The 23,857-nt window shown below is 43.7% G+C and overlaps 1 protein-coding gene across 1 annotated transcript in view; it reads left to right on the top strand.

Annotated features, from left to right (window-relative positions):
- NPR1 (natriuretic peptide receptor 1) overlaps window positions 1–23,857 on the top strand; it is a 790,721-nt gene that overhangs the window by 756,496 nt on the left and 10,368 nt on the right. The window contains exons 20-21 of the mRNA XM_086947572.1: window positions 3,896–3,994; window positions 23,786–23,857. The exon at window positions 23,786–23,857 is cut by the window's right edge and continues 20 nt beyond it. Of these exons, the coding sequence (XP_086803698.1) occupies window positions 3,896–3,994; window positions 23,786–23,857 (171 nt within the window). The remainder of the gene's footprint in view (window positions 1–3,895; window positions 3,995–23,785) is intronic.

The following is a 23,857-nucleotide window of genomic DNA, read 5'->3' as shown; positions in this document are numbered from 1 at the left end:
TCCTTCAGAAATCAACACCACCCCATCTTCAATTGCTTAAAAGAAGGAGGCTTTACTAATGCTTCAAAAAGTAGCAATATAATGTGTTCCACGCTCTCAGAGAGCAAAAGGCTTCTACTCTCGCTTTTTCTTGATAAAAAAGAAGAAGTTGGCGGAATGGCGTCCCATTCTAGACCTCAGGAAACTCAACAAATACCTGCTGAAGAAATCCTTTCGCATGGTTACTATCCAGGAGATATTGCAGCTTCTGAACCATTCTGATGTTTTAGCAAGCCTAGCTTTGAAAGACGTTTACTTCCATATCCCTATCCACCTCAAACATCAAAACTTTCTATGTTTCTCTGTGGCAGGCGCACATTATCAATTCAAGTACTTCCCATTGTCTTTCATTCAGCTCCACTGTTTTTCACCAAGTGCCTTACTCACGTGGCAGCATACCTAAGGTTGAAAGGCCTACAGGTCTTCCCATACCGCGACGATTGGTTGGTGGAAGCCCCTTCTCTTCGTCAAGCTTCAGAAGACATCTCTTTCTCCCTACAGCTCTTACGCTCTCTAGGGCTGGCAGTCAATATTCGAAAATCCATTCTAGCTCCTTCTCATAGGTTAACATTTCTAGGAGCAACACTGGACACCCTCCAAAACAAGACATTCTTATCAACAGAGAGACTGAACGCCATTCTGTCTTTGGTTCACGATCTCTACAAAAGAAAATTAGCTTCTGTCTGTCTCCTCAAATCCTTTCTCTGGATGATGTCTTCCACCATTCTCATGGTACCTTATGCTCGTCTAAGGATGAGACCATTTCAAGAGCAGTTGGACTCCCAATGGCTTCAAATAACAGGATCATTCGACGACATTATTTGGATAACTCCGATCATGAAGGATGCACTTCTTTGGTGGCATTCTCCCAGCAATCTCTCTCTGGGACTGTAATTCCTTTCTCCTCTTCCAGAGTTTGTTCTGACCACAGATGCATCTTTGGAAGGCTGGAGAGTGCATCTGCAAGACCTCCAAATAAGCGGTAAATTGAGTCTCTCTCTCTCCAAAATGCATATCAATTTTCTGAAGTTACCGGCACTTTTTCTAGCCTTCCAGTCATTCCTCCCAAGGATAAGAGCATCCTCAGTCCTCATACGCACGGACAACATCACCTGCATGCATTATCTAAACAAGAAGGGAGGAACAAGATCGCCAATCCAATCCTGGGAAGCTCAAAGAATATCGGAATGGACAACGACATCACATAACTATCAAAGCGGATCATCTCCCAGGAGTAAAGAACAACTTAGCAGACACCTTGAGCAGGTTACATCAAACGAATCATGAGTGGGAACTCAACCAACTGACTATCGATCACATCTTCCAGAAATGGGGAACACCCAACTTGGACCTATTTGCGTCTCAAGGGAACCAGAAATACTGGTTCTTTGCCAGCAGGAAACCACAGATAGGGTCATTGGGTGATGTGTTTTCAATAAGATGGTCAGGAATCTTTACGTACGCTTTTCCCCCATATCCCCTAATCTCTAGGGTGCTGATGAAAATGAATCAGAAACCGTGCCAACTCATCCTCATTGCTCCGCGTTGGCCACAACAGCATTGGTTTGCGGAGCTACTCCTGCTGTCGCAATCCAAACCTTATCGCCTTCCATTGTCAGCCACCCTGTTAACGATGAGCAAAGGGCAGATCCTGCATCCGCACCCAGTTTCTCTTCAATTACATGCCTGGAACCTGAGTTCAATGAGTACAAGGATTTAGTTATCCCTCAAGATTGTAGAGATATATTGTCCAGGGCAAGAGCTGAGTCTACTAGTAAAACATATAGACTAAAATAGAAACGTTTTTCTTCTTGGTGCCTTCAGAATGATATTCACCCTTTCTCTCTTCCCCAAAACGAATCGTGCCTTATCTCTTGACTCTGGAAAGATCAGGTCTGGCTTATGCTACAGTAAGGGTCCACCTTGCAGCCCTCTCCTGTTATAGGCAGACATTCGACTCCTCTTCTCTCTGATCTTCTCCCATCACCAATTAGTTCATGAAGGGCCTTTTCAGGGTTTTCCCCCTATTAGGCCTCCTCCACAAGAATGGCTCCTTAATATGGTCCTGTCTCAGTTAATGAAACCACTGTTTGAGCCAATCCACAAAATATTGCTTCACGCGCTTACATCTGCTAGAAGAGAACGTAAAATTCAAGCCTTCGCCATTAAAGAGCCTTACTTACGGTTCACAGAGGACTATGTGTTGTTTCGAAAACATCCCACGTTTATACCAAAGGTACCATCTCAGTTTCACCTTAATGAGCACATTTTTCCTGCATCTGTCTTCACCAGCGGAGAAATCTCTTCACTCTTTAGATGTAAAAAGATGGCTTAGGTTTTACTAAAAAGGACAAAGGAACTGCGCAGAACGGATCAACTTCTAGTATCTTATGAACCTGTAAAGCTGGGGTCTGCTATCACAAAGAGAACTGTTGCACAATGGATCGCTGCTACTAATTAATTGTGTCATGTTAAGGCGGGTAAACCGCTTACAACCAAGACCAGGGCGCATTCTACAAGAGCAGTGTCCTCTTCTGCTGCTCTTTTCGCTGGTGTTCCACTAGACAAGATTTGCCATGCCGCTACCTGGAAGAATGCTCATACCTTCACGCGGCACTTTTGCCTGGACATGGCAGCTTATAGCGAAGCAGCAGTGGGACAGGCAGTCCTGAATCATCTGTTTCAATAAGGTAAGCCTCTACTATTAGAAGTGTTTTTTATTCTTTGATTGGTGTAATGTACTTACATTTATGTCCATCATTTCTTTATATGGTTGATATCTTGCTGCATAATATCTTATTGATGTTTCTGTATTTACATGTATATTGTAACCCACCGTCCTCTAAGGATCAACAAATATATATTACAGTATTTCTATACATGCATGTTTATGAAACTTCTAGCTACTTTGATTCAAGCATGTGAATCTATGAAAGATCCAATACTGGAGAAGTAAATGAGTTACTTACCTGTAACTACGGTTCTCCAGTATTGGTATAATTCATAGATTCACATGCAACCCACCCTCCTCTCTGGAGAGGCTTCCCGTATTCCTCATGATTATAATTTCACACTTGTGCTTGAAACAAGCCCCAATGCAAAGAGGCATGTTTTCAAACATCCATGCATGGATGTTTAAGGCCCATTGCTGCAAAAGCCTTTCCGTCAGCCTTTTCACTTCAGGAGAACGGACGTGAAATGGCTGGCGGAAGGTGGATCGTATTTCCCACGTTGGTGCCAGAGATGGCACTGCCTCTATTGTGTGGAATGCAATCGGACCGACCGCCCCCAACGGGTTCCCTGAGCCCATTGGAAGCTGTCGGTCGGTCCCTGGGCCAAAGCAGTCCGACCGACCGCATCCTAATGCAGCGGTCTGACCGTGGTAAGAGATGTCGGTGGGACAAGCACTGATGGCACGTCGGTGTCGTTCCCACCAACACTATAATGGGCCCCAAAGTATCTTGCCTTTGGCCTTCATCTGAATTGAAGCACAGAAAGAATGAGTGGTTAGCCACAGTCAGTTCTTTGTGTAGTGCATAGTGCTGCTGTTTACCCTGTTGGACTATTCCATAGTATTCTCTAATGAGACAAAAAAAGAAAAGATGTGCCCTATATCTCAACGTTTTATCAATATGGGATGCCACTATTAGTGTTCACATCTTCTTGTTCTACCGTTAGTCGCTTGACCGCTCGGACTCTTTCTCTGGAGCACCGATTTCAACTCTTGAACAATTTGCGCTGTGTGGTTCAGATATGTTAATACAGTCATCCACAAGTCTGTTTCAGTTAGGTGTAAGAGATTATGTCCAACCTGCCACACTCATTGCCCCTTTTCATTGCTCTTTGTCCTGCCCAGGCCCAGTCTGCGCTGGTGTGGTTGGCTTGAAGATGCCACGGTACTGCCTATTCGGAGACACAGTGAACACAGCGTCACGGATGGAGTCTAATGGAGAAGGTAGGCTGGCATCTAATGGACTGGATGCTGTTCTTTTGAAGAATTTTGAATGAAAAGCACACTGGCAGGAGATCATTGATTGTGTACAAATGCGAAATGAAGTGTGCCTAGGGCAGAGGTGTCAAGGACTCTGTGAGAATAACCCAGAAGTGTAGCTAACCATTGCCTGTAGGTATCCAGTGTCGGACTGAGAAGCCTGGAGTAGGCCAGTGTAGATATATCTGTCATGGCTTAGGCTGCATGTTCCCTGAAAGGCGCTTCATGCTGTGAACCTGGGTTGTCAAAGTGGGCCTGCGAGGTGACAGGGAGATAGTAGCAGAAGTACAAAATATGCCATCCTAAACGTATTAGTTGTGTTAAGTTTATGCTCTTGAGTGGGGATATAATAAAGGAAATAGATTACAAAAGGGAAAGTAGTAAATTGTTATTGGAAGTAGTGGACATGTGTACCTGTTATTGAGTGAAGTGGCTAACAGGAGGAGATAAGTTTGAAAAGGGTGTTTGGGAGTAGTAGACATGTGCACCCGTTAGGTGAATTGGCTAAAAAGGAGTTGGAAAGTTCACAGTATTCACAAAGGTTTGGGAGGAGTCAAAAACAGGAGGAATGAGACAATCAAAGGTTGAAGTGAGCAGATTTTTTTTAACTATCTTGAAATTGAATAATATGTACATACATATATACACATGACAGTTAAGTTTTAGTGGCTAGAGTAAACCTATATATGTGTGTGTGTGTATATATATATATATGTATATATATATGCACACACATAGATACACTTATATATGTACACACACACATATGTGTGTGTGTGCATATATATATATATATATATTTTCGCGATCTGTTATACACATGTATCTAATGGAGTAATATACACAATTTTTCCCCTTCTATAAATGTATCTGCCTATAACAGGAAGCTTAGTTCAATGTACATGATGTTTATAACATCAACCTCATCTCCACATCGAGAGAAGCAGAGTTTGTCATGTCTGAGTATACATGCACTGTTCATATATACATACATACGTACATATATAAATATATACATAGAAAGATTGGGAGAGGCATGTAATTTTTAGGTCTTGCCTAGGCAGCGCTTGCGCTGCCTCTTAGAGACATACTGTATTCTGGATATGAGCATAAAGCTACGCCAACTTTCCGCCCATCTTTTTAATGGGCTCCTATCCCTGTCCTTTTAAATGGTGGCTTTTCATTGGTCCTTAGGCTTAGTAGTCACTACTTAGTACCGCCTTGTCTCTTCTTCTAACCTCCTATGAGGACAATCCTGTTACATGTGTTGTTACGCCTTTTTAATTACCGCCTCAAGGCACTTTTTTATTAAAAGCCTTCAGACAGGACACTCACTTGGTCTAAAATCGGTTGGCAGTGATTACTTTACTCGCCAAAACAACAAGTGATGGACTGAATGTGGATCAATGTCACACACTCCCCCAGTCAAAAGATCTGGGCCCAAATCCATCGTTTTTTTGCACTCCACACCACCCTGGGTTAGACAATGGCGATATGCAAATCAGCTCTGACCCTGTTGCCCCATGGGAACAGTCCAGTCCGAACTACAAAAGCCATGTCCTTCCCAGAACGGAATCAAGCATCCGAGGACCGGACCGGTTTCGAGGTAACACCTCTCATCAGCCCGGCTAGCTTGACTCCAAGTGGTGTGGAGTGCCTGGGACCCACGTCTGGGCATCCCCAGCGCACTTAGGGCGGCAATTGCAAAAACAACAAGTGATGGACTGAATGTGGATCAATGTCACACACTCCCCCAGTCAAAAGATCTGGGCCCAAATCCATCGTTTTTTTGCACTCCACACCACCCTGGGTTAGACAATGGCGATATTCAAATCAGCTCTGACCCTGTTGCCCCATGGGAACAGTCCAGTCTGAACTACAAAAGCCATGTCCTTCCCAGAACGGAATCAAGCATCCGAGGACCGGACCGGTTTCGAGGTAACACCTCTCATCAGCCCGGCTAGCTTGACTCCAAGTGGTGTGGAGCGCCTGGGACCCACGTCTGGGCATCCCCAGCGCACTTAGGGCGGCAATTGCAAAAACAACAAGTGATGGACTGAATGTGGATCAATGTCACACACTCCCCCAGTCAAAAGATCTGGGCCCAAATCCATCGTTTTTTTGCACTCCACACCACCCTGGGTTAGACAATGGCGATATTCAAATCAGCTCTGACCCTGTTGCCCCATGGGAACAGTCCAGTCTGAACTACAAAAGCCATGTCCTTCCCAGAACGGAATCAAGCATCCGAGGACCGGACCGGTTTCGAGGTAACACCTCTCATCAGCCCAGCTAGCTTGACTCCAAGTGGTGTGGAGTGCCTGGGACCCACGTCTGGGCATCCCCAGCGCACTTAGGGCGGCAATTGCAAAAACAACAAGTGATGGACTGAATGTGGATCAATGTCACACACTCCCCCAGTCAAAAGGTCTGGGCCCAAATCCATTGTTTTTTTGCACTCCACACCACCCTGGGTTAGACAATGGCGATATGCAAATCAGCTCTGACCCTGTTGCCCCATGGGAACAGTCCAGTCCGAACTACAAAAGCCATGTCCTTCCCAGAACGGAATCAAGTATCCGAGGACCGAACCGGTTTCGAGGTAACACCTCATCAGCCCGGCTAGCTTGACTCCAAGTGGTGTGGAGTGCCTGGGACCCACGTCTGGGCATCCCCAGCGCACTTAGGGCGGCAATTGCAAAAACAACAAGTGATGGACTGAATGTGGATCAATGTCACACACTCCCCCAGTCAAAAGATCTGGGCCCAAATCCATCGTTTTTTTTGCACTCCACACCACCCTGGGTTAGACAATGGCGATATGCAAATCAGCTCTGACCCTGTTGCCCCATGGGAACAGTCCAGTCCGAACTACAAAAGCCATGTCCTTCCCAGAACGGAATCAAGCATCCGAGGACCGGACCGGTGTCGAGGTAACACCTCTCATCAGCCCGGCTAGCTTGACTCCAAGTGGTGTGGAGTGCCTGGGACCCACGTCTGGGCATCCCCAGCGCACTTAGGGCGGCAATTGCAAAAACAACAAGTGATGGACTGAATGTGGATCAATGTCACACACTCCCCCAGTCAAAAGATCTGGGCCCAAATCCATCGTTTTTTTGCACTCCACACCACCCTGGGTTAGACAATGGCGATATGCAAATCAGCTCTGACCCTGTTGCCCATGGGAACAGTCCAGTCCGAACTACAAAAGCCATGTCCTTCCCAGAACGGAATCAAGCATCCGAGGACCGGACCGGTTTCGAGGTAACACCTCTCATCAGCCCGGCTAGCTTGACTCCAAGTGGTGTGGAGTGCCTGGGACCCACGTCTGGGCATCCCCAGCGCACTTAGGGCGGCAATTGCAAAAACAACAAGTGATGGACTGAATGTGGATCAATGTCACACACTCCCCCAGTCAAAAGATCTGGTCCCAAATCCATCGTTTTTTTGCACTCCACACCACCCTGGGTTAGACAATGGCGATATGCAAATCAGCTCTGACCCTGTTGCCCCATGGGAACAGTCCAGTCCGAACTACAAAAGCCATGTCCTTCCCAGAACGGAATTAAGCATCCGAGGACCGGCTTGGCTTTTGTAGTTCGGACTGGACTGTTCCCATTGGGCACAGGGTCAGAGCTGATTTGCATATCGCCATTGTCTAACCCAGGGTGGTGTGGAGTGCAAAAAAACGATGGATTTGGGCCCAGATCTTTGGACTGGGTTGAATGTGTGACATTGATCCACATTCGGTCCATCACCTGTTTTGTTTACTTTACTCGCCAGCACATCTCTCATTTATATTAGACCTTTTATAAATTTCCCTTTATCAGCTCCACATAGAGTACAACCCAATCTGGAATTAATATAATAATCCTTTTGTCACATTTCAAAGCTACTAATTGTATATATGGTCATAGCTATTTAAGTGTGCTTGTGGTATTGTTTGGCATGCAATGCATTATGGGTAGGGTGGATTTACCATATCTTCTGCAGGGTGCAGGACCATATGTGACCAAAAGTTTAGGATGCTAACTAGGGACCACTAGGAGCAGCTTGCTGTACTGCACCTATACAAGCAGTGCTGGTGCCTTGCTCACTAGGGACCTCTAGGAGCAGCATGCGGGACTGCATCTTGACATGCAGTGCTGGTGCCTTGCTCACTAGGGACCTCTAGGAGCAGCTTGCAGTACTGCGCCTAGACAAGCAGTGGTGGTGCCTTGCTCACTAGGGACCTCTAGGAGCAGCTTGCGGTACTGCACCTAGACATGCAGTACTGGTGCCTTGCTCACTATGGACCTCTAGGAGCAGCTTGCAGTACTGTGCCTAGACAAGCAGTGGTGGTGCCTTGCTCACTAGGGACCTCTAGGAGCAGCTTGCGGTACTGCACCTAGACATGCAGTACTGGTGCCTTACTCACTAGGAACCTCTAGGAGCAGCTTGCGGTACTGCAACTAGACAAGCAGTGCTGGTGCCTTGCTCACTAGGGATCTCTAGGAGCAGCTTGCGATACTGCACCCAGACATGCATTGCTGGTTGCTTGCTCACTAGGGACCTCTAGGAGCAGCTTGTGGTACTGCACTGAGACATACAATGCTGTTTCCTGGCTCACTATGCAAGCATTTGCAATGCACTAGGTCTCGCATTAATCAATCAATCAGGTGTTTGTTAAGTGCGACTACTCACCCGTAAGGGTCTCAAGGTGCTGGGGGGTGCGGGAGTGGTTCGCAGGTTCCAGTTCATCAATGAGGGGGGTCTGTCGAAGAGCCAGGTTTTGATGTTTCTTGCGAAGATGGGGAGTGATGTTATCTGTCTGAGGTGGAGCGGATGGTCGTTCCAGGCTCTGGCCGCGCAGAAGGAGCAGGAGCGGCTTCCCGATCTGGTCTATCTGGTGCGGGGGACCACGGCGTAGGAGAGCTGGGCTGATCGTAGAGTCCTTTGGGGTGCGTGGAATTTGAGTCGGCTGTTCCGGTATGCTGGTCCGGTGTCGTGGAGGGCCTTGTGAGCGTGGGTTAGCATCTTGAAGGTGACTCTAGCTTCAACGGGGTGCCAGTGGAGTGTGCGCAGGTGCTGGGAGATGTGGCAGTGTCTTGGCTGGTTGAGGACTAGTCTTCCGGCGCCGTTTTGGATGTTCTGTAGCTTGCAGGTGAGGATTTTGTTTATTCCAGCATAGAGTGCATTGCCATAATCAAGCCCACTGGTGACCAGCGCATGAGTGACGGTCTTTCTGTGTTCGAGGGGGATCCATTTGAAGGTCTTACGTAGGAGGCGGAGGGTGTCGAAGCAGGAGGACGAGACAGAGTTGATCTGACGGTCCATTTTGAGCTCTGAGTCTAGGATGAATCCTAGGTTGCATGCGTGTGGGCGTGGGCGGGCTTCCGAGGGTGGGGGGCCACCAGGTGTCATTGCAGGCATCGGGGTTTGGGCCCATGATGACTACTTCCGTTTTGTTGGTGTTTAGTTGTAGGCAGCTGTTTTTCATCCATTTGGCGACGGCTTCCATACCGTCTCGAAAGTTGTGCCTGGTGGAGTTGGGTTCGTTGGATAGGGAGAGGATGAGTTGGGTGCCATCTGAAATATGATACAATGTTGAGTCCGTAGGTTCTCACGATGGGGCGAGCGGAGCCATGTAGACGTTGAAGAGCATAGGGCTGAGGGAGGACCCCTGGGGTACTCCACAGTTGGTAGGTGTAGGGTCTGAGAGGAAAGGGGAGAGTCTGACCCGCTGTGTTCTACCGGAGAGGAAGGAGCGGATCCAGTCGAGGGCCTTGTCTTGGATACGTTAGTCGTGGAGTCTGCGTATTAGGGTGCTGTGAGAGACTGTGTTGAACGCTGCTGAGAGGTCGGGGAGGATGAGGGCTGCTGTTTCTCCTTTGTCCAGTAAGGTACGGATGTCGTCTGTTGCGGCGAGGAGGGCGAATTCCGTACTATGGTTTTTTCTGAAGCCGGATTGGGAGGAGTCGAGGATGCTGTGCTCTTCGATGAATGTGGCGAGTTGGCTGTTGATGGCTTTCTCGATGACTTTCGCTGGGAACGTGAGCAGGGAGATGGGTCTGTAGTTTTTGAGGTCGTTGGGGTCTGCTGAGGGTTTCTTCAGGAGGGGGTTGATCTTCAGTGTGTTTCCAGTCGTCAGGGAACGAGGCGGTTGCCAGGGAGCGGTTGATGGTGTGGCAGAACATGGGTGCGATGGTATTGGCAGCTTTGTTGAAAATGTGGTGGGGACAGGGGTCCGTGGGGGCCCCGGAGTGGATTGACTTCATCGTCTCCAGTGTGTCTTCAGTGGTGAGAGCTGTCCAGTTGTCGATCGCTGGCTTCAGGGTGTCGGGGTGGTTGTTGAAGGTTCATTGTGTTGGTTGTCTTTGTCGAAGTTGTCGTAGATGCTCTTGATTTTGTGGTGGAAAAAGGTGCTGAGCTTGTCGCAGAGGTCTTGTGAGGGAGGAATGTCGCTGGTGGGTTGGGCGAACTTGACTGAAAGTATGAGCTATTGGCGTTGCATTATTATTTGCAATGCCAATACCTCAAACTATCAGTAATGTGAGAGCTATTGCATTGCAAATGCTTGTTTTAATATCTAAATATATTTTAAACTTTCTAATAGTCAGATTTACATAGCGTGACTTGCCGTAATGGGGCCCTGAACATGCATGTCAGCAGTCCCGAAGCCTTTACGAGACCTGTTGCATTCAAGCTTTTTCATTTTTCCCCTGAAGAGGAATGAGGAATAACAGTGAGGAAGGCGCAAAGAAAGACTGGGTGGCAAAAACCATAAGGGTGACAACATCATTGCAAGGATTGAGTGAGATAACCTAGCTACAAGGAGAAGGTGGGAGGGATAGACATTTAGAAATGAAGGAAAAAGCTGTGGTGTGAGCGATGACTATCAATCAATCAGGAGATTATATAGCACGGCTACTCACCCGCAATGGTCTCAAGGCGCTGAAACTATGAGGAAAGAGATTAGAACCTAATGGAGACTACTCAAAGGCATGGCCATGGGGAACACAAAAAAAAGGTTGAGAGCTGCATGTGGAAATATCACAGGAAAAAGGGGAAGGTGGAGAGATAGACATCTGGGAAGATAAGAGATTGGTGAGGTGTGAAGAATAACCACAAGGCAGGAACGGAGAACCGTGGAGATTCATGAGGGGCACAGCTGTGAGAAATGATAAGAAGAAGGCTAAGAAAGGTGTGAGCAGGACAACCAAAGGTGGGAGGAAGGGGGGAATGGGCATCTAGAAAGAGAGGAGAATGGTGAGGTGTGAGGGATAATCATGAGGCTGGATGCAGAACAGTGGAGAGCAGTAAGAGATGGTCATGAGGAACTAGTTGAAGCCTCTGGAAAGGGGTGAGTGGAATGGGCATTCAGAAGCAAAGGAGAGAAGGGAAAGGGACAACCACAAGGAAATAAGGGAGAACGTTGCAAAACCTTCAGAGAGAGGACAGATTTAAGTAGAAAAGAAGATGGAAAGGGGGGGCAATGAGAAGGGAATGGAGGCTTGTGGAGCATGAATGAATGAGAGGGAGAGTTATGCTAAAATATAGACAGGTTAGAGAGAGAGATGTAAAAAAAGAGGTAAAAGGTGAAGGAGGGTCAGTGAAAGGGTTAGCGATGCAGAAGACCAAGATTTACTGCACTGAACTAAAAACAAAACACTTTAACAGCCTTTCACTGAACTATGCATAGCCAAAAATACACCATTACTCAAATGTTTCATAAATGTCAGTGTGTCTCGCAGGATGTCTGTAAAGGTTTGCAGATGAAAATATCACGTTTCTAAAAGGAAAAAAACATAACCCTTCAGCCTTGAATGTAAAACTGTTATTGGCAACTCTTAAATGTCACCAGCCCTTTCCTATCAGAGAAACCTCGTTCTGTATTTTTCAAAGCCTCTCCTGCTGCGAGGTTGTCAGAAACCGATATTCTTCGTTTTACAAAACTACCACGTCGGTAACCACCGTATTGCCCAGAAAGTTCTCTCCATATTTAAAAGAACACACTTTCCTGGCCCGGACCACAATACCTGTTTTTAGAAAAAGCCATCCCTGGGAGTTACATTTACTTTTTTCATTCAGAAAACTAGAAAGTAGCTGAAATGTATACAGGGCCCAAATATTTTGGAAACGCCAGGCGCAGAGTGGGTAATCTGTGATGTAACGTGGCTAGATTTCAGAGGCAAAGAAGGATCTGGCATAGAGTGCCTGGAGGTGGCAGTACCATTAGCCTGGACGGAGAGAGGTGTGGGTGGAGGGGCTTCCTGATGCTCCGCTGCGGAACCCACTGGCACTTCAGATCAATATACCCTGCAGACCCCGATGTAGGTGGACTAGGCGCCTTTGCTTAAGAATTGGGAGTGTGGTGCTCTGCCTTATAGTAGCATGTGGTGGCCTGGTCCTTTAGCAGTTTCTTTGCTCTGTGCGTCATTTCAGTTGGAATGGTATTACCGTCATCAGTGGCTCTGCGGCTGCTTCTTGAGTGTGAACCCACCCCTGGTCTCAAGAGTAGCCCCATTCATCAATGACACATTCCACTTTTTACTTCATAACAGTCAGACCCTTCCCATAATGATCAATTCTGCAAATCTATTACTATTCATCATCATAGAGTACTCCGTTATCATCATTTAAACACTTAGGGGTCCATTATGATGGCGGGCGATTTGCCCCCGCTGGGCCGGTAGTAGCCACCGCTGGTCCGGCGGGGGCAATCCGCCCGCCATCAATGCCTGATTGAACCCCACCATATTAGTTTGGCTGGGGGGTCCGCTGCGGACGGAAAGTCTGACCTCCGCTTTTCCGCCCGTCAACTCATCGACCGGGCAGAAAACGTGTTTAATATGGTGGCGGTGTCTGCAAGACACCACCATCCATATTATGATCATGGCGGACAGCAGCCTTTCCATGGCGCCAACGCATGTGATTTCTGCTTTTGCGGGCCCGTTGTGGGCCCCCATGGTGTTGGGGTGGTGGGGGTTTCACATGGGGGGTACCATAGGTACCCCCCTCCATTTGCATACACAAGGAGGCAGGCACCATGCAGTGCCTGTCACGTTGTGTATGCAAATGCACAACATGCATTTTTTACATTGCGGCGGGTGCTGCTAACAGCACCGCCCGCCGCAATGTAAGAAATGCGGGATGCGCCCGCCAGTGTGGCGGGCGCATCCTAACTAGAATGGTGGGACCGCCACACCTATGGCGGAGGTCCCTTTTGCCGTTGTGGTGTCCGCCTGCCATCGTAATAGACCCCATAATATGTGTTTCGTTTTTCTCACTCTTCCATACTGGAGTGAGCTAGCAGAGATAATCCTGTCACACATTCACTATTAACAGTACAGCAGTAATATTGCAAATGTAGATGTTGGCATCAAGAACGGAACACTTATCCTCTTCAAATTCATCTGGTAGATGGTAACATATAACCCTTCTAACCCTGAGAGTTCTTTACTACTCCGTCTTATTGGTACAATCTGGGTATTTCACCTAAATATCACCTCAGTAGTATTGTGTGCCAACAATTTTGGGGGCAAAATATTGTGACTACAAAAATACTGTGATAAAAATATCAAAGGTGATTTAATCGTTTTTTTGCCACTTAGCAATAATATCGATGTTTAAAATATACTATCAATTTTATCATGTTTTATTGTATTACATTTTTATTTCTTTGTTTATGGTATTGTGAATTTTATTTTTAATTGTTTTAATGTTCAATGTGATATTATAATAATGTGCAGTGTTTTATGGGTTATTGGTTTAGTGGGGGGTTGGGAGAGAAGCGCTTTTTAAAAGTATATATAAATTTGAATTAATTAATTTGTTATTAATGTATTTACTTGTTTAAGAACATTTAGATATAGTTCAATAAATTTCAATTTCAGACTGTGGGATTTATTTGTAGATTGGTGGATAGTGTTACTTAAAATGATATACTAGTTCATGTTAATCGATTAGTTATTGAATGTAATTGTATTTATTTGTTTACATGTTAAGTTCTTTTTAAAATTATTTCATTAATTAGATTTTCGGTTTGTGGGGTTATTATAGGGATTAGGTGGGTAGTGTTTTTTCATTAATATATTAATGTTGTTGGTAGTGTTTCAATAGACTATAAAACAATGTTAATAGATTAATGTTCTAATTATGTACATTTTTGGGGGAAATTATATGTTGTATGTTTAATTTTAATAAATAAAACTGTTTGTTTATATACTTTATGAGATTTATTTTAGTGTTTATGGATTGTGGGTCTATTGGGGCTTGGGTAGGTATTGTTAGTTTCAAAGATTATAATATTTTTTGTTACTTGTTTAAATACTAACGTTTAAACATTTTCAAAATGATTTAAAATGTATTTAATTGTGGTATTTTTTGCGATCTACTCATAGTTTATATTTTCTTATTTAATGCAAATTAATAATATATTTTTGATGAAAACGTAATTTAATTTAACTAAATGTTTGTTAATTTTGTACATTATTTTAAGTTATTTGTATTTTGAACATTACATTTTAAAGTTATTAAATTCATGTTTGTTATTTTTTAGTGATATATTTTTTTAATATATTCACTTATTGATATAAAAAGAATGTACATGTCTTTATTATGTTAACCATAATTAAATATACTTACTAGTTTATTGTCGATATTTGGATCACAATTTGGTAGTCAATATGTTTGTAGCTTACATTATAGTACATAAAGTTGGTATTTTGATTGTTGATATTTTGACAACTATATTTTTGCTCCACAGTGTTTTTGTGGATGATATTCTGTCATACATCTGCATTCTGTCCATTCAGTAGCTTATGGCTACAGTGCAGGCTGGTGCAAAATTTTAATTTTGCCAGCGAAATTTGCATAAAGCATATGTGAAGAAGACCTGACTGGTAGAAACATGTCCTTCACCACACTCAAATAAACACGAGCATCAACACAAGTACTTACCAGTGGCACATTTTGTTGTTAACACACAAGCACATAGTGACTGTGTGTATATATATTCACTGTTAAATATTATATAGAAGTAATAATTATGTAAACTTTAAAACTTGTATTAAAAAATTTTAAACGCAAATTAACTGAACATATAAACATTAACTAAATGTACTACATATTGAATATAAATGTTAGTGAGGGTGTAATTTTTTTACTTCTTCTTTAAAAATGTTATTAGTTAAATTATTACATTCAAATTTATTATTTAATACACAAGTAATTTGTTGAGTTAATGTGGTGTTTCATGTATATTAGTTCTAGTAATATTATATATTAAAATATTTTTTTCAGTTTAAAGTATAATAAACTGTAATGATTTTACCTATACTTTCCCATTGGGAGATCTCCAACATGGGCAGAGATCTCCAGCTATGTTTGAAAAAATACCTGCAGTAACTTTACACTCATATATCCTATTGTAGGAGGCTCCAACCCCTGATTTGAGGGGGTGGAGATTTGTAAGTCTACACCTAGGTGTAAAGCTACACTCGGAAATCATGGATAGCAAAAAAGTAAACAGTTACACCTAGGTATAGCAGCAAATATATATCTGAGTATATCAGTGCATGTATATTTACTATTGTGAATTGGTCCCAAAGAGACCAGCCTTCCATTTCATTCTACATTGAACTTTTGTTATATAAATACTATCTATCTATATATCTATCTATCTGTCTCTCTGTCAGTCTGTCTATCTATATGTCACTCTCTCTATATTTTTTCAGATTGATTTAACAAGGTATTTGTGGATGGTGTACTATCTATTTCAATTTAGAACTAAACACTGATTTGTTGAATGGGAGCTTGAAGGAGAAACCAACCCAGAGGCAGAAGTACCAAATGTGTAGCAGGAAACTTGGGCTCACATCCTAGCTTTCTTACATGACCAATTTGTGGAATCCTAAGCAAAAAGTTTTACTTCACAATGTCCTAATTTCCTTAGAGACCAGTCTGAGAGCACTTAAAGTAATACAGCTCAGGATGTGTACTTGCATACAACAACAACATTAACACTCCGTATGGTGTATATGACAAACTGATACTTTGCTTGGCTGAACGTATGACAAAGTCGCCAGGACACAGATGTATTATGCTACTGCAGGGTCCATAATAATCCTAATTTGCCTACATTTAAAAAACACATTTATATTCTTAATATAGAATCTCTGTAGTCCTTTTCACTACTGATTTTGAGTTTTGTATTACCTTGTTCTGTAAACCACAGACGAATTCTAGAATGTTCAACCATCATATTTAGAAACAATTATTTTCAATAAATATCACCCAATAACAATTTTTTTTAATGTTGAATGTTTTTGTCATATTTTTGCCTGACATTTGTTGTATGAGTTACATGCCAAATATTTTGATGACTCGGCTCTTGCTTTGGCTCTCAGGGCCGACCAGACCCCGGTCTCCACTCCGTCTCCACTCTCTATGCATTTGCTGAATTGCCCATCTCTAACAACTAAGGTGCATGGTGGAGAGGAGGATGCCATGACTAGTTTAGCAAATTTCCACTAGAAACCTGACATACCAGACTCGAAAGTGCACCAGCCATTTAGTTATTCATGCTGTTTCCTAATAAGCATCTAGGTATCTGGTCATGTTATTCTTAATATGTGACTGACCTTGTTCCTGTCTGGAAAGACTTTCGGGGGAATTGACCAGTGAGCAATGTCCTTATTTCGTCATTGCCCCTTCCCATCCAAAGATCTAGAAATGAAGTGAGTTTCACTCTCCTCTGTATCCCTGTTCTGTGACTCCAATACAAAACATCTAGTAGTAGTATTAGTAACTTTAGTCATCCCATTAATGAGCCTTCACTATATAGATATTCACAAGAATACTTCCATAAAAACATTATTCAATAATATAAGATAGACATAACATAAAAACGTATCATATTGAGGTAAAATAGGCATGACATAAAACATATCATACTTCATCTAATTTAAAAACATCTATAAAAACAATCCCATTGGATCCTGAGAATTTATTAATCTTATTTTTTTTTTAAATGTGAAACTTACAAGTTCTTATATTAGTTCATACTTCTTGTGACCATACTCTTGGGTGCATCCCTGAGATTAAGACTATGTCACATCAATTTTAATCCTCCCATGTGAAATATAACATGTTAAACTCTATTTATAATATCATTACTAGGAGCACTCATAATAATTCTGTGCTGCTTAATGGTGGCTAGGGTATTGATCCAAGTACACCAGGCATAAAGCAAATATCTTGCTAGAGTAAACACTAGCCATTTTGTCGTATCAGATCTCGGCAATAGGAGAGCTTCTCCTGGTCGTGTGAAGGATAAAAGGCAACAAGCTGGAATTATCCATCTTTTTCTAATCTGAGCATATGCAGGGCAAAAGAACATAACATTATCTATAGATTCAGAGCAGAGGCTACACACAATGGCGTTACAGTAGTAGACTTCCATTTGCTTTCACTGAGATTCAAAGGCAGAGACCCATAGCTGAATTGTAGATAAAGTGCATGTGCATTTGGTGGTTCAATCTCATCCATAAATATCTCAAACAAGAAGGAGTGTTTAAAATCTAAGAACCTTTCAGTTAAAGTGCCAAGTGCAACAGTGTTAAAACAGGAATCCTGAATATAATTCCAAAACCTTGCTTTTAAAAGGGTACCGCCTCTTTCGACAAGGTCTTGGGATCCTCCCCCAGGGGTAGCTTCTCCTTTATGACGGAGGAGCACCGCCCCACTGAAAAATAAAATGATAAAACCATATTATTATCATTTTATTTTTCTTTCCTGATCCTACTATTGCCAGCTGACGTCAGGGCGGGACGGGGTCATCGTGACAGAGCGTCAAAGTAGGGAGGAGTGGTGGGAACTTAAAAGTGCGCATCTGAGTTGGTAGGCCGTCTTAGGCTGCCCAAACAGACTTGCGTACTTTGGTTTCTCCAATACAGCTGTGTTGTACAGCCGGTTTTGAGAAAAGCCGCTGACTCCCTGTGCCTGAGCGAGCATCAAGTCAGCCCGCTCAGGCCAATCACAGCGCTGCTTTCATGCTGGTAAATAATATTACTAGCATGAGAGCAGCGCTGTGATTGCCCCTTGGGAGCCTGTGCTGCGTGACCAGTGTCAGGATAGGAGCACAGAGGCAGTGGCCACAGGTAAAGGTAAGTTGTTTATTTTTCCCCCATACACCCCGTTTGTGTTGCCCCTCCGCTTCCAGTTTACAGCAGCTGCCATTGCCCCCATGCCAAGTTAAATGCATCATATCACCTATTACAGCCAGCCTTTATTAGTTGATGCATCGTATGACCAGCTACATAATTGGCCTAGTCTCATTCATCATATCCTAAACAAGTACAAACTACTATACACAGGGACAGCCTCATATGTCCTTCAGGAGACTCTAACGCTGAGGTACTGCCTCATACACCCATGTACAGTTTTAAACATCAAGCTAGAGCCTTTTGTATTCATTTACAGCCTTTAGTATCCATTTACAGCCTTTGGTATCCATTTACAGCCTTTGGTATCCATTTACAGCCTTTAGTATCAATTTACAGCCTTTCCTATCCATTTACAGCCTTTAGTATCCATTTACAGCCTTTTGTATCCATTAACAGGCTATCCTACCCATTTACAGCCTTTCGTATTCTTATCCATTTACAGCCTTTCGTTTCCATTTACAGCCTTTCGTATCCATTTACAGCCTTTCCTATCCATTTACAGCCTTTTGTATCCATTTACAGCCTTTACTATCCATTTACAGCCTTTACTATCCATTTACAGCCTTTACTATCCATTTACAGCCTTTCGTATCCATTTACAGCCTTTACTATCCATTTACAGCCTTTCGTGTTCATTTACAGCCATTCGTATCCATTTACAGCGATCCTATGTCTGCTGCAGCATCCCATGCCACGGTACAGACTCATATGTTTTTGCGCAGGGCTTAGATGACCAGATCCAGCCTTACATGTCCATTTACACGCATAAGCCTGTTGCGGCTTGCAGCCTCACAGCCCCCGCGCAGCCATTCTTTGAAATTTGTAGTATTTTATAACATGCAGCATCAATTATGTATCCGCAACAATCTCGCCCTGATCAGCTACTGACTCATGTGCCCTTGTAAGTCCTAGATGCCCAAATACAGCCTTACAGATCCTTGTACAGTCATCATATAGCTGCTTTAGCATCATGTTCCCTGGTGCAGCCATCCTTTGAACCTTGCAGCACTGTATGGCCTGATGCATAATTTGCCTAACCTCAGCCATCCCCTCCTGTTTAGGTCCAGACTCATATTCCCCTGTACAGGGCTTAGATGCCCAGATACAGCCGTGCCTGGCCATGTATGGGCATTGTATGCCTGTTGCAGCCTCACATGCCCTAGTACAGCCATCTTTTGAAAGTTGCATCATTTTATAACAAGTTGCATCAGTTACATATCCACGGTCGTCCCATCAATCAAAGAATCAATCACAGGGCTTATAAAGCACACAACTTTTCAGTGAGTGTCCTCCTGCTGTCAGCTTCGCTGAGCACCATGCTGAACCAATTATGGAAATGCTCATTCAAAAAGCCAAGTCTAGAGGTTCCGTTTGAATGAGAGTATTTTCTTCCTAGCCCTAAGTGAAAGGGGGGGGGGGCATTTCAGTCCCTGGTGGCAAGAAAGGAGAAGGATGTGCAACCCCACTTCCTCCTTTTTAATTGTGGGACCACTGCCATCATAGCGTCAGAGGAGCAGAGGGTTCTTGCCAGCTGGTATGGGGTAATCCGGTTGGACATGTACCGTGGACCCATTCGATAGAAGGCCCTATGAGCCAGCATGAACCCCAAAAACCACACTCGCTCCTTGATTGGTTGCCAGTGCAGCTCCTTAAGATGAGGACGGATGTTCTCTCCTCTCTGGAGTTTCAACAGAAGCCGTACATCGGCCATCTGTAGCAGCTGGAGTCTCCAGAGTTGATAAGCTGGTAGGCCCTAGTAAAGAGAGTTGACATAGTCAAGCCAAGAGGCGATAAGGGCATGTATTACCATTTTCTGATGTTGTTCCGAAAGCAATTAGAGAAATTTCTTCAGGGAATTCAGAAGTCCGAAACAGGAGCCGACAACACCAGTTGCCTGCAGACCAAAGGAGGCTTGACTGTCAAACTTCACCCCTAATTTACGGGCGATGGTGGCTGGAGCAGGCAAGGGCGGAACAAAGCTAGGCCAGCATTTACCATCCTATCCTGGGCGAGGGAGGGTAAGCCGAATAAAAAAAAATCACTTTTGCTCGCATTACAGTGTAAATTGCTAAAGCACATCCACCGAAATACAGCTGTTGGGCATGCCTTAAATCTGCTGAAAGTATTAGGTATGTTTCAGTCTACAGTGGGGAGAATCCGAGTGTCACTGGCTTAGGACACAATTTGCACACTAAAGGATTCTACCAATACAGTTTGATGGACACCAAACGTTAGGGTTTAGGATCCGAGGTATAAGGGGCCATCCACACCGACTGGCTTTTATCAGACTGAAACAAAAGGAACAAGGTAAACGCAGTTCCACTAACGCCAATGTTTCCTAGTCTCTGCCAGATAATAGGATGAGAAACTGTATCAAAAGCCTCGGCTAGATCTAAGTGTAGCAACACCACCTGTTTACCCTGATCCACCGCAAGCTTAATGGTGCCTGTGACCTCCACCCAGGTGGAATGGGTGCTAAAGCAATGCGGAAACCTGATTGAGAAGGATGCCGCAGCTGAAATTGTTCAAAATAAATAGGTTGCGATTGGTCAGCTTCTCCAGTATCTTAGCGAAAGCTCGTAGGGGGGGAATAGGTCTGAAGTTTGCTCAAATCGATTTGTCTACAGATGGCATTTTCAACAAGAGAATCAGTTTAGCCTGTTTCCAGCAACTAGGTACCATAGCATATTGGATGGAGCTATTTAGAAGAGAATTTAAGATGGGATTTATGTCAGCGCAGTTAGAAGCAAGGATATGCAGCAGGCAGGGATCATAAGGCGAGCCCAACTTGCTAGCTCCTCAAGTTTGTTCAGACTTCTCCTGCGAAATGGGAGAAAACTCCTGCAGAGAGCAGTGCAAAGTCTTTAATGGGATCCTATTCGAGTCCGCTGACCCACTAACATCAAGGGGGCCTGTGTTAAGCATGTCCACAATGCCTTTAATGTTATCAAAAAAAATCAGATAGCTGTGAACACAACTTAAGGGATGCATCCAGCAACTGTGGCAGAGTATCAGGGTGGATGAATTTTCTGAAAATCTTTAGTATTATTCATATTATTATTATAAATATTATTATTACAGCAGATTTAAAAACTACATGGCCACCCAACAGGGTTTCCTTGCGCTAATCTTGAGGATGTCACTCAATTTGATGCCAGATTCAACAATTTGGATGGCAAAAATGTTCGCTTGTGCCCTCTTGAGCGATTGACTGTAAATATTTAACGCTTTTTTATATAGTTCCTTAACTTAAGGCGGGTCGTTTTCTCTCCAGCCTCTTTCCCATTTTTTACACTGCTTTTGCAGCTTCTTGAGCTTTTCATCAGACTCAATGTTACCCCTCAATGGCGGGATATACGCCCCAAGGGTGGAATTGAATTCCAAACTAGAGACTTTGGCCCAATTCTTTGAGGGTAGAGGAGGACTAATCCTTCGGCCTTGACGGTCGTGTTCAACCCTCCATTCAAAATGAAAGATAGCATGATCTGTCCACTCACTCTTTTTAATATCCCATACAACAACCTGGCAATTTGAAAAGATAGGATCAACCAGCCACATGGGTGGGCTGGTTGATAAATTGCCTCATATTCCATGATGCCATATTTTCAAGTAATAATAGGTCATGTTGGTCTGAGACCTGATCCAGATGTAGATTCAAGTCCCCTAGGACAATAACATTTGAATATTTCAACATATATGTTGATAGGCACCCACCCAGAGAACATATAAACTCTCCTGCATAACCAGGAGGATCAATACACTAATCCCCGGCCAAGGATTTATTGGCTGATAGTGTATGGCAACAAAAACAGAGGTATTCTGCCCTGGAGCTCTGTTAGATCAAATGAGACCCAGTTAAAAGAGTGTTTAAAAACAACTATTACGCCGCCATATTTCTCCTATTTTGTCATAGTGTAGCATAAAGTATTCCCCAGGGATTGCTAATGCTACATCAGAGGCAGAGCTATCAAACATCCAAGTTTCAGTAAAAAAAGACTATGTAGTTGATCATCACTGGGTAAGTCCTAGACGAGCAAGGCATTTTTGTGAAGGAAGCACACATTACCAAGCGCTGCCCGATTCCCTAAAGTATTCCCAGGTTTCATAGTCATCCTGATCAGCTACAGCTTCGTGCCTTGTACAGATGCCCAAATACAGCCTTATAGATATATTTACAGCCATCATATGGCTGATACAGCCTCCCACACCCAGAAACAGCCACCCTTTGAAAGTTGTAACATAAGATTGCCTGCCGCATCAGTCGCATATGGCCACACATCACATGCTGATCGGGTATGGTTAGACCATGAGCCCTCTGGAGCCAGGAGGGAGGCTCTGGGGAGGAAGAGGTCTCCACAAGAATGCAGCGCCTTGGCTGTGCAGAGCCTACTTTACATAGTGCAGTGGCTGTAAGAAAAGTAAACAAAGGCCAGGGGGCACACATCACAGTAGGGCTGCTCACACTGCGCACCCTGATTTCTGGATCCTGCCCAGAGCTACACGGAGTAGATGAGCGCTGTCTAAAGGCTTCAACAGGACTGCATCAGAATGAGACATTGCAATAGAATAGCATGAAGCACCAATGACATTAGTGCAGCATTCTATTACCACTACGATTTAAAGGCCACATGTATCAAACAATTGTGCATCCGCAAATGCTGCGAATCAGTAATTTCGCCCGTTTGCAAAGGCAAAATAGTCTTTCAAGATGTATGAATTGCAATTACCTAACATTGCGACTACAAATAGGGAATCGTAATTTATAATTCCCTCAGCACATGTACCAAGCATTTGCTAAATGCATACTATGCAGATTTTGAAAAATGCAAAAAAATGATTTTATTCAAAGTACGATGCGCTTTACAGGTACACATTTCTTTTATGGGGTGCTTCACGTGGGTCTTAAGCCCCCAGGCACCTTTGGTATTGCATTATCTAATTTGTGATTGCCAATTAGGTAATTGCAAATTTGGTAATGCAAAACCTTTCACATCTTAGGCCCATAGGAATGAATAGAGTACTTTTACCTAATAGTGATTACCTAATTGCGATTGCGAATCTTTAGGAATCGCTATTTGGAAATCGCTATTTTCTTACATACCGTTTTGCATTCCTTAAATAGAGATTACCTAAAATTCGCTATTTAAGGAATGCAAAGTGGATTTTTGATACATGGGCACAGAATCTTTTTGCTGCGATCGCTATACGGTGTTCTCCTTCGGTAATCCTGTGCACCTGATCTTAGCAAGAATACTGCACTCTTTGAGCCTGACATAATAACTAAAAGCATGTTTTTCTGGCACGTCTTATCGGGTTAATAGGCTTGCTCCTAAGATTTGTATCCAATATGCAGCCTACCGGTTTGCATAACAGCAGAACCGATGCAGACTTTCATCAATCCTTGATGATATAATCACTTTTTAATCTATCCCATAATGGTAGTTCCATCCACCTAAAGGAAATGGCAGGAAATATATTGTGCTGGCGTTATTGCTGTCTGCTCACATTTTGTGCCTTGAATGACTGTGCATTTGTCTTCTACTTCCAGCACTGCGGATTCACGTATCACCAACAACCAAAGGCATCTTAGAGGAGTTTGGCAGCTTCGAACTCCAGCTTC

The sequence above is a fragment of the Lissotriton vulgaris genome, chromosome 12 (genome assembly GCF_964263255.1).
Source record: "Lissotriton vulgaris chromosome 12, aLisVul1.2, whole genome shotgun sequence".
Taxonomy (NCBI): domain Eukaryota; kingdom Metazoa; phylum Chordata; class Amphibia; order Caudata; family Salamandridae; genus Lissotriton; species Lissotriton vulgaris.
Note: the sequence above shows the minus strand (reverse complement) of the source record. Positions and strands in the feature narration are given on the sequence as shown.